General features: G+C 42.2%; 1 protein-coding gene and 1 long non-coding RNA gene across 2 annotated transcripts in view; one reads left to right on the top strand and one right to left on the bottom strand.

The window, feature by feature from the left end:
- Positions 1 to 14,052, bottom strand: part of LOC105490198 (fms related receptor tyrosine kinase 3) — a 97,070-nt gene that overhangs the window by 35,607 nt on the left and 47,411 nt on the right. The window contains exons 5-9 of the mRNA XM_011755599.3: positions 12,988 to 13,117; positions 10,507 to 10,634; positions 10,044 to 10,183; positions 9,793 to 9,946; positions 8,575 to 8,743 (exon numbers count right to left, since the gene is read on the bottom strand). Coding sequence (XP_011753901.1) covers positions 8,575 to 8,743; positions 9,793 to 9,946; positions 10,044 to 10,183; positions 10,507 to 10,634; positions 12,988 to 13,117 — 721 coding nt within the window. The remainder of the gene's footprint in view (positions 1 to 8,574; positions 8,744 to 9,792; positions 9,947 to 10,043; positions 10,184 to 10,506; positions 10,635 to 12,987; positions 13,118 to 14,052) is intronic.
- LOC105490197 (uncharacterized) overlaps positions 1 to 14,052 on the top strand; it is a 31,852-nt gene that overhangs the window by 16,519 nt on the left and 1,281 nt on the right. Inside the window, exons 2-3 of the long non-coding RNA XR_011614937.1 lie at positions 2,400 to 2,509; positions 10,918 to 11,019. This is a non-coding gene — a long non-coding RNA (uncharacterized lncRNA). The remainder of the gene's footprint in view (positions 1 to 2,399; positions 2,510 to 10,917; positions 11,020 to 14,052) is intronic.

The following is a 14,052-nucleotide window of genomic DNA, read 5'->3' as shown; positions in this document are numbered from 1 at the left end:
TCAGATTTGAGGTTTTGGAGCATGACAAGAGGAGTGTTGTTTAATGTAAGAGAATGGGAAAGGAGAGAAAAGAGCAAACCCAAGAGGCACCAGAAAAAAAGAAATGGCAGGGGCTGGATTGGATACAGAAGATAAAGAGGGGAAGAGAATCCCAGTTGGTCCCCAAGACTCAAAATACGCCTGTAATCCCAACACTTTGGGAGGCTGAGGTGGGTGGACTGCTTGAGGCCAGAAGTTTGAGACCAGCCTGGGCAACCTAGTGAGATTCCATCTCTACCAAAAAAATCCACAAAATGCCACTGCGTAATTGCAGCTTTTGAGCCCATGTTTGTGTGACACCAATGTTCTGTGACCTGAACTCCTAAGCCAAGGTAATTCTGACTGTGTGTTGTGAACGAGAGAATTCATCTCTCTGACCTATCGAAAGTTTCAGGCAGTTAAAGGTTGACCTTTGGGTGGGTGCAGGGGCTCGCATCTGTAATCCCAGCACTCTGAGAGGCCGAGGAGGATGCATTACTTGAGCCCAGGAGTTCAAGATCAGCCTGGACAACATGGCAAGACCTTGTCTCTACAGATTTTTTTTTTTATTATTTAGCTGGGTGCGATGGCACACACCTGTGGTCCCAGCTTCTCGGGAGGCCGAGGTAAGGGAATCGCTGGAGCCACTGTACTCCAGCCTGGGCAACAGAGCAAGACCCAGACTCAAAAAAAAGGCTGAGCACTGAATAAGGTGTTTAACCTTGTTTTACTTTGTTAACAAGAAGTCTAAAGAAGTAAAAAAGAGGAATTTCTTATCCTGACCTATTTCTGGACAAAAAGGAGGAAATCACTGGTGAAGTGGAAACAATAGAAAGATCAGGGGAAAGCCAGATTACGACCCTAGGGAGGAGAAGAGGAAACAGAGCTCCATGCCGGTGCCCGACCTCAGGAAGGCAGTGTGGAAGAGGCTGGCATGGAAGTGGCCCAAGAGAAGAAAGACGTGAGCTTCTAACAGGGAAAGTGTAATTCTCTCTGGACTATGGCCAAAGACCCTGAAAAAGGAGAAAAGAGGAGATAATAAAGCCAGTGTGGCTCACCAGGCACCATGTCAGAGACACCAGTCATTTCAGTGGAAAAAGAAATGACCAGTACAATTACTTCTCATGAGGCAGACCAAAGCAAAATGTTTCATAAACGTTTTTCTTCCTCAGTCTTCTGTGCTGTCTTAACAGAGTGTGGTTTGCCACGGTTTAGAAGAGAGAGCACCTGAAATATTTTTCACTCTTCTGAACAAACACCAGGTAGGAAATTGGTCACATAAATAGCAGGAACACAAAACTGAATATCCAGATCGCTTTAAACTACCTTTCCTCGTGCTTATGACAGTTAACCCTGGAAACAATGACAACTACAATGACAACTGTGTCCTGACCCCATGGGAATTCCAAGGGGACTAACCAGTTACGCTGATTGGGAGATGCACAGCTTCCTCTTTCACCGAGGGGTTTTCTATAAATGGCCAGTTGACAGGAGACGGATGTCAGGACATTTGAGTTTACAGTGAAACGGTATCCTGGTGTCTAAGAAGATGCGTTCTGGTTACAACTAAGAAAAGGGGTTTCTTGGCTGGGAACGATGGCTCACGCCTGCAATCCCAGCACTTTGGGAGGCTGAAGGAGGAGGATCACTTGAGGTCAGGAGTTCAAGACCAGCCTGGCCAACATGGTGAAACTCCATCTCTACTAAAGATACAAAAAATTAGCCGGGCGCGGTGGCACGCGCCTGTAATCCCAGCTACTCGGGAGGCTAAGGCAGGAGAATCGCTTGCGGTTGAGGTTGCAGTGAGCTAAGATCATACCATTGCACTCCAGCCTGGACGACAGGGCGAGACTCCATCTAAAAAAAAAATAATAATAAATAAAAATACAATATAAAAAAATAAAAACGTCAAAGAAAGAGAAAGGAAAAAAGTAAAGTTGATACTCATCAACAGGAGTTAAAATAAAAATTTCTAAAAAGTGGAATACTATGCAGCCATTAAAACAATAAGGTAGATATAACAACATACTTATTAATACAGAAAGATGCTCATGATATATTTTAAGTGAAAAATCAGACTACAAATGGTACATTATTTCGTGTTTATACAAAGATCCATATTGTATGTTTCTATCATGGTGGTTACATAGAAAAAGTCTGCAATGTTATCTCTGGAGGTGGAATTATGGTGTTTTTTTAAAGGCAATTTCAGAAAAAAAGAATGAATAAAGGGTGTTGACTTTGCCTTCTGTGACTGGGCAAGTAATTTAGCCTCAATTTCCACATTTCATAAAATGGGATTATGAGGGTTAAATGAGGTAATACACCTATAGGATTTTGCACATGATAAGAACTCAAAGAAGGATCTTTTATTCTCGCAGAATGGCTTCATAAGATATGGTTAATCACTCACAACTGAGTGGGGTCTTGGGAAGACCTGCAACCAGGAATGCTGTCTCAGACTGCAGAAGCGAACAGGAACGGGATTTAGGTAGGAGCTGCTGGTATTTCACTAGACTCAAACTTTTCCCTTATTTTCCCTCCTTTCTGTCTATACTTAAGGCTCAACTCCTTCAGAAAATAGGAAAAAAAAAAAAAAAAAAGCGGCCGGGCGCGGTGGCTCAAGCCTGTAATCCCAGCACTTTGGGAGGCCGAGACGGGCGGATCACGAGGTCAGGAGATTGAGACCATCCTGGCTAACACGGTGAAACCCCGTCTCTACTAAAAATACAAAAAACTAGCCCGGCGAGGTGGCGGCGCCTGTAGTCCCAGCTACTCCGGAGGCTGAGGCAGGAGAATGGCGTAAACCCGGGGGGCGGAGCTTGCAGTGAGCTGAGATCCGGCCACTGCACTCCAGCCCGGGCTACAGAGCGAGACTCCGTCTCAAAAAAAAAAAAAAAAAGCTCCTCTCCCAGGCTCCATAATCTTCTGTAATTGTGTGTCAGTCATTTCATGTGACAGCCTGCTTTTCAGTTTGTGGTTCTGAGCAGGACGCTGGCTCCCCACCCAGAACCCAAACGACCACCACACAGCTGTTTACCCCGTAAGCACTCGGTTAGTGCCTACTGTGGGCAAAACCTAGATTCACAGAGTTGGAAAATTAAATATTTCAGGAACAAGGAAAACATCAGGCTTAGGCAAGGCTAAGGAGAAGGTTTCAGAAGAGGTTACTAAGTAATTACAACAGTCCCATTCCTATTTTTTCCCATGAAATCGGAAAAAGCTAAGGTAGATTTGGTATTTGTAATTAAGTCTGTAGAGATACGAAATTATACAAACGAATGGGTGAAATATCCTGGAAACCTTTATCAGGACCAGGACACCAGGACGGCTAGAAAGTTATAATTTAATAAAATGTAAACATATAAAGGCAAGCCCTAGTAAACTTTGGCGTCATATTTGAGGAAGTAAATTGGAGAAATGAAGCCGTGAAAGTGGGGAAGCCGAGAGATTTCTGGTGCACATACCATGACCACACCAAAGTTTTTTCAGGGGTACTGTTATTACAGGGCCCTTTCGGTTACAGATTTTTTTAAAGTTGTATCACTTTGCCTATGCAGTTTTGATACATGACTAAAATACTGTACTTCACAAACCAAATTCGGCTCAATTAAATTGTTGAATCTAGGGGGTAGGTAAAGAATGCTCACGCACTATTATTTCAACTTATTAGTAAGTTTGAAACTTTCTATAATAAAAAGTCAAAAGGAAAGACGGGTGCAGTGGCACACACCAAGTTGCAGCTACTCAGGAGGCTAAGGCAGGAAGATCACTTGAGCCCAGGAGTTAGAATCCAACCTGGGCAACAGAGCGAGACCCTGACTCTAAAAAGCAAAAAGAAGCCAGGCAAGGTGGCTCATGGCCGTAATCCCAGCACTTTGCGAGGCCGAGGCGGGTGAATCACGAGGTCAGGAGTTCAAGACCAGCCTGGCCAAGATGGTGAAACCCCATCTCTACTCAAAATACAAAAATTAGCCAGGCAGGGTAGCGCATGCCTGTAATCCCAGCTATTCAAGAGGCTGAGGCAGGAGAATCACTTAAACCTGGAAGGCAGAGGTTGCAGTAAGCCAAGATTGAGCCACTGTATTCTAGCCTGGGCAACAGAGCAAGACTACATCTCAAAAAAAAAAAAAAAAGCAAAAAGAAGGACTGGGCATGTTGGTTCACACCTGTAATCCCAGCACTTTGGGAGGCCAAGGTGGGCATATCATTTGAGGTCAGGAGTTCAAGACCTGCCTGGCCAACATGGCGAAACCCTGTCTCTACTAAAAATACAAAAAAATTCACTGGGCAGGGTGGCTCATGCCTGTAATCTCAGCTACTAGGGAGGCTGAGGCAGGAGAATCACTTGAACCCGGGAGATAGAGGTTGCAGTGAGCCAAGATCACGCCACCGCACTCCAGCCTGGGTGACAGAGTGAGACTTAGTCCAAAAAAAAAAAAGTAAAAAGAAAGAAAAGTGTAAATGACCCCTGACTGTAATCTAGTCTGCCATCCCCATCTCAACATAGAGCCTGGTGTGGAAAGAAAAAGACATTTAGAGCACTCAGAGGCGTGTTCAAATTTTGTGTTGTTCATTTCTTGTTCAGTATTTTGAGCACGTTTTTTCATGAAGAAGGAGGGCCCATCTTTCCTTTGCTGTGTGTCGTCAGTGGCCCACAACACCTGGTACATTATTATTACCAACAATGCACATTATTAGCACAAACACTGTAGCTCTTCAAGAACTTTTCAATACAATAAACACTGAGTATTGGGTGTTGTGCTAAGAACCACATGTGTGGTCCTTGAAGTGAAGAGGATGCTGTTGACTCATCTTTGGCCCAGACTGCACTGTGAGCTGCATTCCAGATATGATGATGAATTCATTCATATATTAAACACACACTGAACAAGGCATTGTACAAAGATAGAGAAATATGGCAGCACACCTATTCTTAGGGTTTATAAACTCCCTGGTGAGATGCAACATACAAGGAGGTAACTCTGTTACCAGATAAGTAGGAATGAGTGAGGTACAAAACGCTATAGGAGTCAGGATCTCCCCTAATTCATTCATTTGGCTACCTCTATAGGATAACAACCTGGGGTCATGCGTATGGATTGTGGCCACGGAATGAAGCTACAGGAAGTAGCCCACTGGCCCATGACCCATATGTCAGTGACACGGTCCCCAACTGGCGATTCTGTAAAATCTCAAAAGGTTATACCAGGTATCACCAGCACAGTGGCAATCTGTGTACATTCTGGGGGGAGAGGGAAAGCAACATTACCTTATTCACTCTGGCAGCCCTTCACAGCATCACACCCATCAAGAGGATATTAAAGTCATATTTGTTGAACTAAATTGAATTGACCTCTTATCTCTTTGAATTAGGTTCAGAAGAGATTCCCATGACGCTAAGAGCTTATCTAACATGGGGATAGGATACAAAGGAGAGAGGGGACAGTGATATGCTGATTTCCTTCTGAACACAGGCCAAGTGGTAATCAAGTCAACTAGGGTAGAGAGGGGCTGGATCCCCAACCTTCTCCATTTAAAAGCTTGATAGGCCAAGGACGGTAGCTCACGCCTGTTATCCCAGCACTTTGGGAGGCTGAGGCAGTTGGATCACTTGAGGTCAGGAGTTCAAGACCAGCTTGGCCAACATGAAGAAACCCGTCTCTATTTAAAATACAAAAAATGAGCTGAGTATGGTGGCGTGCACCTATAATCCCAGCTACTCAGGAGGCTGAGGCAGGAGAATTGCTTGAACCCAGGAGCTTTTGGTGAGCCAAGATTGTGCCACTGCACTTCAGTCTGGGCGACAGAGTGAGACTCTGTCTGAAAAAAAAAAAGCTTGATGTTTCTGAATAAGAGCTTATGACAACTGTGGGGTGATGCCTCTAAGGCAATGGTTCTCAAAAAAAGTTGCCAGGGGTTATTTTTCTCAATTTGGCAGTGTCTGGAGATACTGTCACACTGGGAAAGGGGAACGTGCTCCTGGCATCCAGTGAGAGGAGGCCAGGGATGCTGAAAAGTATCCTACAATGCACAGGACAGTCCTCCACAACAAAGAATTATCCAGCTCAACATGTCAGCAGTGCCACTGTTGACAAACCCTGAGTTTGGGGGAGTGTGTTTCAGTCAACTCCCAGACCAGTCTGCATTCTTAATTACCTTAAAAATGAATGCTCTGAACATTGGGGGGTTTCAGTAACAGACGGCAGACAACTCCATGCAAACCCTGCACTGAGATTCTAAAAGTCCCAACAAGGGACTTTTAGTACAAATCCCTTTTAGGTATAAAGAGTAGCACAGTAATCATGAAACAAACACGTAGCAGAATCAAGGTGAAAAGAACTCCTACTCTTCAACTGGAAGAGTGCTAGCCAATGAAATACAATGTCAGTCATGACTGCAAGCCTTCTATATCATTTATAAATTCTGTTGGCTGCATAAAGTAAAAGGAAGCAGGTGAAATTAAGTTGAATAATAGATTTCATTGAATGCAATATATCCCAAATACTATCATTTTAATATATAATTAACATAAAAATTGTTTTAATTTTATATATTTTTTTTCTTTTCGAGGCAGAGTTTCGCTCTGTCATCCAGGCTGGAGTGCGGTGGTGTGATCACGGCTACTGCAGCCTCAACCACCTGAGCTCAATCAATCCTCCAACCTCAGCCTCCCAAGTAGCTGGGACTAAAGGTGTACACCACCACACTCAACTCATTTTTGTATTTTTTGTGGAGATGAAATTTTGCCATGTTACCCAGGCTGGTCTCAAACTCCTAGGCTCAAGCGATCCACCCGCCCTGGCCTCATAAAGTGCGGGGATTACAGGTGTGACCCACCAAGCCTAGCCATTATAAAAATTATTAGTAATATATTTTACATACTTTTTTTCATACTAAGTCTTCAAAATCTAGTGTGTATTTTACAATTAGAGTACATCTCAATTTGGACCAGACACATTTCAAGCTCTCAATATCCACATGTGGTTGGTGGCTACTGTACAGGACAGCACAGATCTAGACCTGTGATAGGAATCACCAAAGGTTCTCATTAAAAAAGCAGAGTCTGAGCGTTTTGCCCCAGTTTTGAGTCAGCATGTCTGGAATGGGAGCCAGGAATCCACATTTTGAGCATTTGCTCAGATGATTCTTTTTTTTTTTTTTTTTTTTTTTTTTTTTTTTTTTTTTTGAGACGGAGTCTCGCTGTGTCTCCCAGGCTGGAGTGCAGTGGCGTGATCTCGGCTCACTGCAAGCTCCGCCTCCCGGGTTCACGCCATTCTCCCGCCTCAGCCTCCCAAGTAGCTGAGACTACAGGCGCCCGCCACCACGCCCGGCTAGTTTTTTGTATTTTTAGTAGAGACGGGGTTTCACCATGTTAGCCAGGATAGTCTCGATCTCCTGACCTCGTGATCCACCCGCCTCGGCCTCCCAAAGTGCTGGGATTACAGGCTTGAGCCACCGCACCCGGCCTCAGATGATTCTTATTTAGTTGTTCAACAGACCACATGCTGAGAAAGGATGATGTATTCTAGTCCATTGACTTGTTTGAAAGATAACATGTGCGTCTCAGTCTCTCATACTCTAGTCCAAAACTATGTTCCATAGCATTAGTTTAAAGAAACAAGAGATGTCATAACTATAGAAGATATAGGGGAAGGTTGTTTTTTGTTTTCCAAAGAAGGAATGGAAAATTCCTCCCACAAGACAACCTTTCGGCTGGGTGCGGTGGCTCACGCCTGTAATCCCAGCACTTTGGGAGACCCAGGTAGGGTGAATCTCCTGAGCTCAGGAGCCCGAGACCAGCCTGTGCAACATGGAAAAACCATGTCTTATCAAAAATACAAAAAATTAGTCAGATGTGGTGGTGTGCACCTGTGGTCCCAGCTATTTGGGAGGCTGAAGTGGGAGGATCACTTGAGCCTGGGAGGTGGAGGTTGCAGTGAGCCAAGATTGCACCAATGCACTATAGCCTGGGTGACAGAGTGAGACCTCATCTCAAAAAAAAAAAAAAAAAAGAAAGAAAGAAAAAGAAAAGAAAAATTGTTTTTCCTAAAAAAAGAATCTTGCATAGTTTCTCATACAAATCCTGAGGAAAACATTTTTCTTCAGCTCTTATTATTGGGCTATTTCTGCATGTATTTTCTGAAAATTTAAATCAATACACCTATGAGTAATGTTTTTCTGTTTTTAAGGAGTTTTACTTCCTCAACCATCTGCAAATGTTTTAGGAGAGACTCAGTGTACTATACACCGCACTCTCAAACAGGAAGTAACTACCTTGTGACTCAGAAAATGCCAGAGAACCAGACTCAAACTAGACCAGACTAATACGGTTCTTTCTGTTTTCATGCAGCAGGTTATATTATCTAAAGCAATAGTAAGACTGCTACTGTATCCTCACATCTGCTTATTGTTTTCTCATCTCCAATTTCAACTCAATAATAAACTCATAATAAGTGAATGTGCTTCCATAAGTATAAAACTGTCCTTCTCAAGGGCAACAAGCAAGGAGAATTATGCTAAAAATGGTATCTTAAGAGTCCTTTGTGGTCTCACCTGTATCCGTCATCGAGACCCTTTTGCTCACAAGGAAATGATTTTCGAGAGAAGGTCCATGTACATCTGATTTGTGGGTAGGCTTTAAACCTGACGGAAAAACAAAACTCTTCATATTGGTCAATTTCATAATCTTCACTTGAATTGGTAGCATTTATAAATCCCTTTTCTGTAAGAAAAAATAGGCATTTATGAGTTAGTTAATAATATTCATATGGAAACATACTGAGAAGATAAAATAAACTTGTATTCATCAGTTTCACAGAAAAACTCAGGTGTTGGCATGCTGCAGGTCAGGTTGGATAATCCAAGTGAAAACCCAGGAGTCCTATCCCTAGTTCTAAGCCTGAGCTCATCATCTTTCCAAGTTAAGAAATGTTTAAAAAAAGAAAGAAGGAAACAAAAAGAATGGGATGTAGATAATTGACTGTCTTCCCAGAGAAATGTATAAATAAACTTACAGATTTTGCAGACAATTTCCAAAGGTTGAAAGGAACCCCCACTCCCGTGTACACACTAGGGGTCTCCTTACAGAGTCTGGAAGCCCCTGCTCTCAGCCAGCACCACTCTCTCTCGTTGATGAGAGAGAGAAAAATAAACTCAAGGCACAAATAAAAGAGCAATCTGGCTAGCAATATTCACGAGGTTGCCTTATGGAACACTTCCTTATTAATCTGCTAAGAGCATCGCTGTGTTTCTTAGCATTTTCATTATGGCTGAACGCTGTACCCTAATCTGAGATTATTGAATTGTGTTCCATTTCGGATCCTACATACCCCACCAAAATTTCAGGGCATCTAAGGGCTTGTACTGTCTCTCAGTGCTCACTGCCCTAACAGTAAGGCTAGTTGGTTCTTAGAACCAGTATTTATATTCTATTTTGTGTCAGGCTCTGTGTCAGGTTCTGGAACTACAAGGATAGAATGAATTGTCCTTGTCCTTAGGAAACTTACAGTCTACCGGGGGATAAAAGCACACAAACAGATGGTCATATTACAAAGTGTTATGTGCAAACACAGTGGCATTCAAGCGGGCCTGGTTTCACGGGAAAAGGAAGACGGTGAGCAGATTATCTTTGCAAAGCTATTCTAACTCGGTTTCTTTCTTAGTGTTTGAGAGTAGCATTATATTGAAATCCGAATTTGTACCGCATACCTCACATTCCACTCTAAAGCAACTAAAAATAGGAATAAAGATTGTGTGAGCAGCCTGCATTACCTACGATGGTAACCAAAGCGGATTGACTGGGATGCTTTGAAGAGGAACAAGTGTAGTATCCCGTGTCGTTTCTTGCCACTGATGATACAAAAGCAAACAGAATCCGTATCATAGTTCTGTTTGTTGAATAGGTACTCATCTCAAAGTAGCTGCCCTAGGTTTTAATAAAACAGAGTTTGCATTTAATGTTTTCAATCCGGACTGTTAGTTAATTGTTCCTGCATTTTCAGAATACAAACTTGTCCTTTTACCTCCTCGAGTGCTTTGTTTTCTAATTCCCAGGTGAGCCCGAATCCATGGTTCACATGAACAGCTTTGCACCTTATCCATAAGGGTTCCCCCACTTTAAGAAATAATTGTGGCAATGTGGTCTGAGGAGTTTGATTTAGATCTAGGAGATGAAAACATCCCAAGTGAGAAAAAAGAAAGTGATTATTCACTTATCACAAAGGATATCCTGAACATTCTGAACAAAGACTTTAGCATCATCTCAAATATTACTAACCACATTAATCAAAGAAGCTTTTAGAGACTGACTCTTCTCTTTTATGAATAAATCAGCATTTACAGAATCCATAATATTGCATTTACTGGGGCCTAAAGGAACGACAGGATTTCTGAAGTTGAATGATCACCTATGCAGTTACTGTTAGTCCCTGATGGTTGCTAAGAAATAGTCACTGAAAATGAAAGTACGTGATATTATAGAGTTACCTATTGTGAACAGCCTGGTGCATTCCCTGCCCAGTTCATTTCTGGCACAGCACCTTATGTCCGTCCCAAATAATTCATGAAGCACTTTCTCCTCCTTTTTAACAACTGCTGGACTTTCTTCTTTACAACTGCAATTAGAAAATAAGTACCATTTGGTTAAACAAGTTTTAAAATTACAAATGAATGCTCAAGAGGAGAACAAAGTTCTAGAGCCATTTTTAAGGGTCAAACGGTAAGCAAAAGGTCAAAAGGTAAACAAGCCCAAATCTATGGTTTCAGCTAAGAGCTCATAAGGGAGCTAGCTAGTTACTCATTATCTCAATGGATTAGAATAACACTAAGGAGAATTACATAATAAAACAGTTTAAAATTGTTCATGTTTGGTGATCTCTTTGTTGCTGTTGTTTAAAGACAGGGAAAGAAAGGAAAAAAATGAGAAAGAAGATCAAGGAAAAAAAGAGAAGAAAGAGAGAAGAGAAAAAGCATGATTGGGCTTTCATGAAGTTTAGCAAGGTAAGCATCCTTTTCTTCACAGCACTGAAGGGGACGCAGTAAGGGATGGGGAAGCTAAAGTTTCAAAGGTCACCCGAGTTCCCACAGGAACAGAGGAGGGCCAAGGTGTCACCTGCAAGGGAAATCAGCCAAGACTCCCAAGTATTCAACAGAACAAAACTCCTCTCCCTGCCTCAGCAGAAAGCGAACTTTTGTACCACTTTGCAACAAAGTATTTGGTACTTTTTCTCCTTCTATTTGGTCCCATTTAAAAAGAAAAAAAAAAAAAAGTTGTTTAGTAAATTTTAATTAGTTCAAACTGCATGAATTTTTACTTTGTGAGAACTTAGCTTTGGCATATATGAAAAACTACGTAAACATTTATACCATACTTACTAACGGCTAGGCACTGTTCTATGTGCTTTACACATATCAATTCATTTACTCATCATAGCAATCTTATAAGTACTTGTTGTCATTCCCAGTCTTCTGATGAGGCACAGAGAGGTTAAGTAACTTGTCCAAGGCCACACAGCTGCTAAACAAACTAGGGTTCAAACCCAGGCTATCTGGCTCTAGATTCTATATCTTTAAACAATCGTATTAGACTGCTTTTCCAGAACAAACAGGACAATCACAAATTGAACATTTAGTCACAAGGAATTTCTCTCTTTTTTTTTTTTTTTGAGATGGAGTCTCGCTCTGTCACCCAGGCTGGAGTGCAATGGCATGATATCGGGTCACTGCAACCTCCGCCTCCCAGGTTCAAGCGATTCTCCTTCCTCAGCCTCTTGAGTAGCTGGGATTACAGATGCCCGCCACCACGCCTGGCTAATTTTTGTATTTTTAGTAAAGACGGAGTTTCACCATGTTGGTCAGGCTGGTCTCGAACTCCCAACCTCAGGTGATCTGCCTGCCTTGGCCTCCCAAAGTGCTGGGATTACAGGCTAAGCCACCGTGCCCGACCTAGAATTTCCTTTTTCTTTCTTTTTTTTTTTTTTTTTTTTTTTTTGAGACGGAGTCTCGTTCTGTCACCCAGGCTGGAGTGCAGTGGTGCGATCTCAGCTCACTGCAAGCTCTGCCTCCCGGGTTCACACCATTCTCCTGCCTCAGCCTCCTGAGTAGCTGGGACTACAGGTGCCCACCACCACGCCCGGCTAATTTTTTTGGTATTTTTAGTAGAGATGGGGTTTCACCATGTTAGCCAGGATGGTCTCCATCTCCTGACCTCGTGATCCTCCGGCCTCAGCCTCCCAAAGTGCTGGGATTACAGGCGTGAGCCACTGTGCCCGGCCTAGAATTTCGTACTTATAAGAGAATTGTACTTTAAAATAAGTATCTTTCTTTTTGCCCCAACCAGATGCCCAGGGAGCCAACAATCCTGGAACGTAGAGGGACTTTTACTTGTGTACTATGATGCCCAGGAAGGGTCCTGCAGTTGATTTCAGGGGCTCCAAAAAGCCCCTTACCAAAAAAATCCTTGTCCTCCCTGTACACTGGCCATTCTGTATTATTTATTTGTTTTATTTTATTTATTTAATTTTTTTTTTTTTTTTGAGACGGAGTTTTGCTCTGGTTGCCCAGGCTGGAGTGCAATGGCGTGATCTTGGCTCACTGCAACCTCTGCCTCCCAGGTTCAAGAGATTCTCCTGCCTCAGCCTCCAGAGTAGCTGGTATTATAGGCGTCCGCCACCACACCTGGTTAATTTTTTGTATTTTTAGTGGAGATGGGGTTTCTCCATGTTGGCCAGGCTGGTCTCAAATTCCTGACCTCAAGTGATCTGCCCACCTTGGCCTCCCGAAATGCTGGGATTACAGGCGTGAGCCACTTCACCCGGCCCTATACTGGTCATTTTTTAACTTTAAGAAGCCAGAGTTTCCTGTTTCAATGAGCATAAATTAAATTTTACATACAGCTTGATGTCAGCTACATTAGAAAATAGCCAAAAGGAAATTATGAGAATAGCAGCTACCACGGATGTGTCATACCTTTCCCCCTGTGAATCGCAAAGCACCCATTCCACGATCGGCTCTGGAACGCTCTCAGATATGCAGACCAGGGCGTCCTGGTTTTCCATTTTTCTAAAGTAAGGTCTTCTTAATGTGAAAAGCAGGGTATCTAAAGCATCATAAGTTATTAACATTTTACTATTTTAAAAATAATTATCTTAGCAGCCCCTCAAAAAAGGATTCTATGTCATTAAGAAAAGTTCGTATTTTATACCATAGCAGTGTCTTCTGCAGCCCCGCCAACCATTACATACACAGATTTTTTCTTTTTTTAATACTAAAGGCATCAAAAGAAAACCAACCACTATATTAAATTTAGCTCTGGCTGCAGTGTCAACTTTAACATTTACCCTCTTGGCCAGTTTCTCTGGGTATTTCATAAATCCACAGCTAACTAAAGTAGTCGAGTGAAGCCATGTGAAAATACAAATATTGATAGGCACAGGAAAAAGGAAATTAGCAATAACATATGGCTTAAACCCTTGTTTAACGCAGAGTTTAGACCTCAACTTTCTTCCTATAATTTGATCTGCAACTAGTCAGAAATACACTAAGATTCAGAAAGCCAGAAGAAACATGGTAGGGTGGAGTTGGAATTGCAACAGAACTTAGAGGTTTAGTTGAGCCTCCCACTCCCATGGACCATCTCTCACACACACAAACACACACACACACACACACACACACACACACACTATCCTTCACTCCCAGCTATGTCTAACATAAACTTTCTACTTCTACTTTGACTCTTCTAGGGACTGGAGTTCATGACCTTCCAGGGCAGGTCATTCTAATTTCTGACAAGCTTTTTTTTTTAAGGAAAGTTTCCCTATACTGAATTCCAGCCTCTCTCCTTACAATAAAATTTGCTTGAAAATATTATATAATATATATATATATATATATATATGAAAGAATATAGGCAGTGTAAATTTCAAAGCATAATAACAACAAATACCCACGGAGCCACTATCCACCTAATAACTAGAATATTAATAAATACCTTTTGATCTACTTTTGTGCTTCTCCCCATCTCTCAACTGT

This window comes from Macaca nemestrina, chromosome 16 (assembly GCF_043159975.1).
Source record: "Macaca nemestrina isolate mMacNem1 chromosome 16, mMacNem.hap1, whole genome shotgun sequence".
Taxonomy (NCBI): domain Eukaryota; kingdom Metazoa; phylum Chordata; class Mammalia; order Primates; family Cercopithecidae; genus Macaca; species Macaca nemestrina.
The sequence above is the reverse complement of the archived record's forward strand: the minus strand, read 5'-3'. Positions and strand labels throughout refer to the sequence as shown.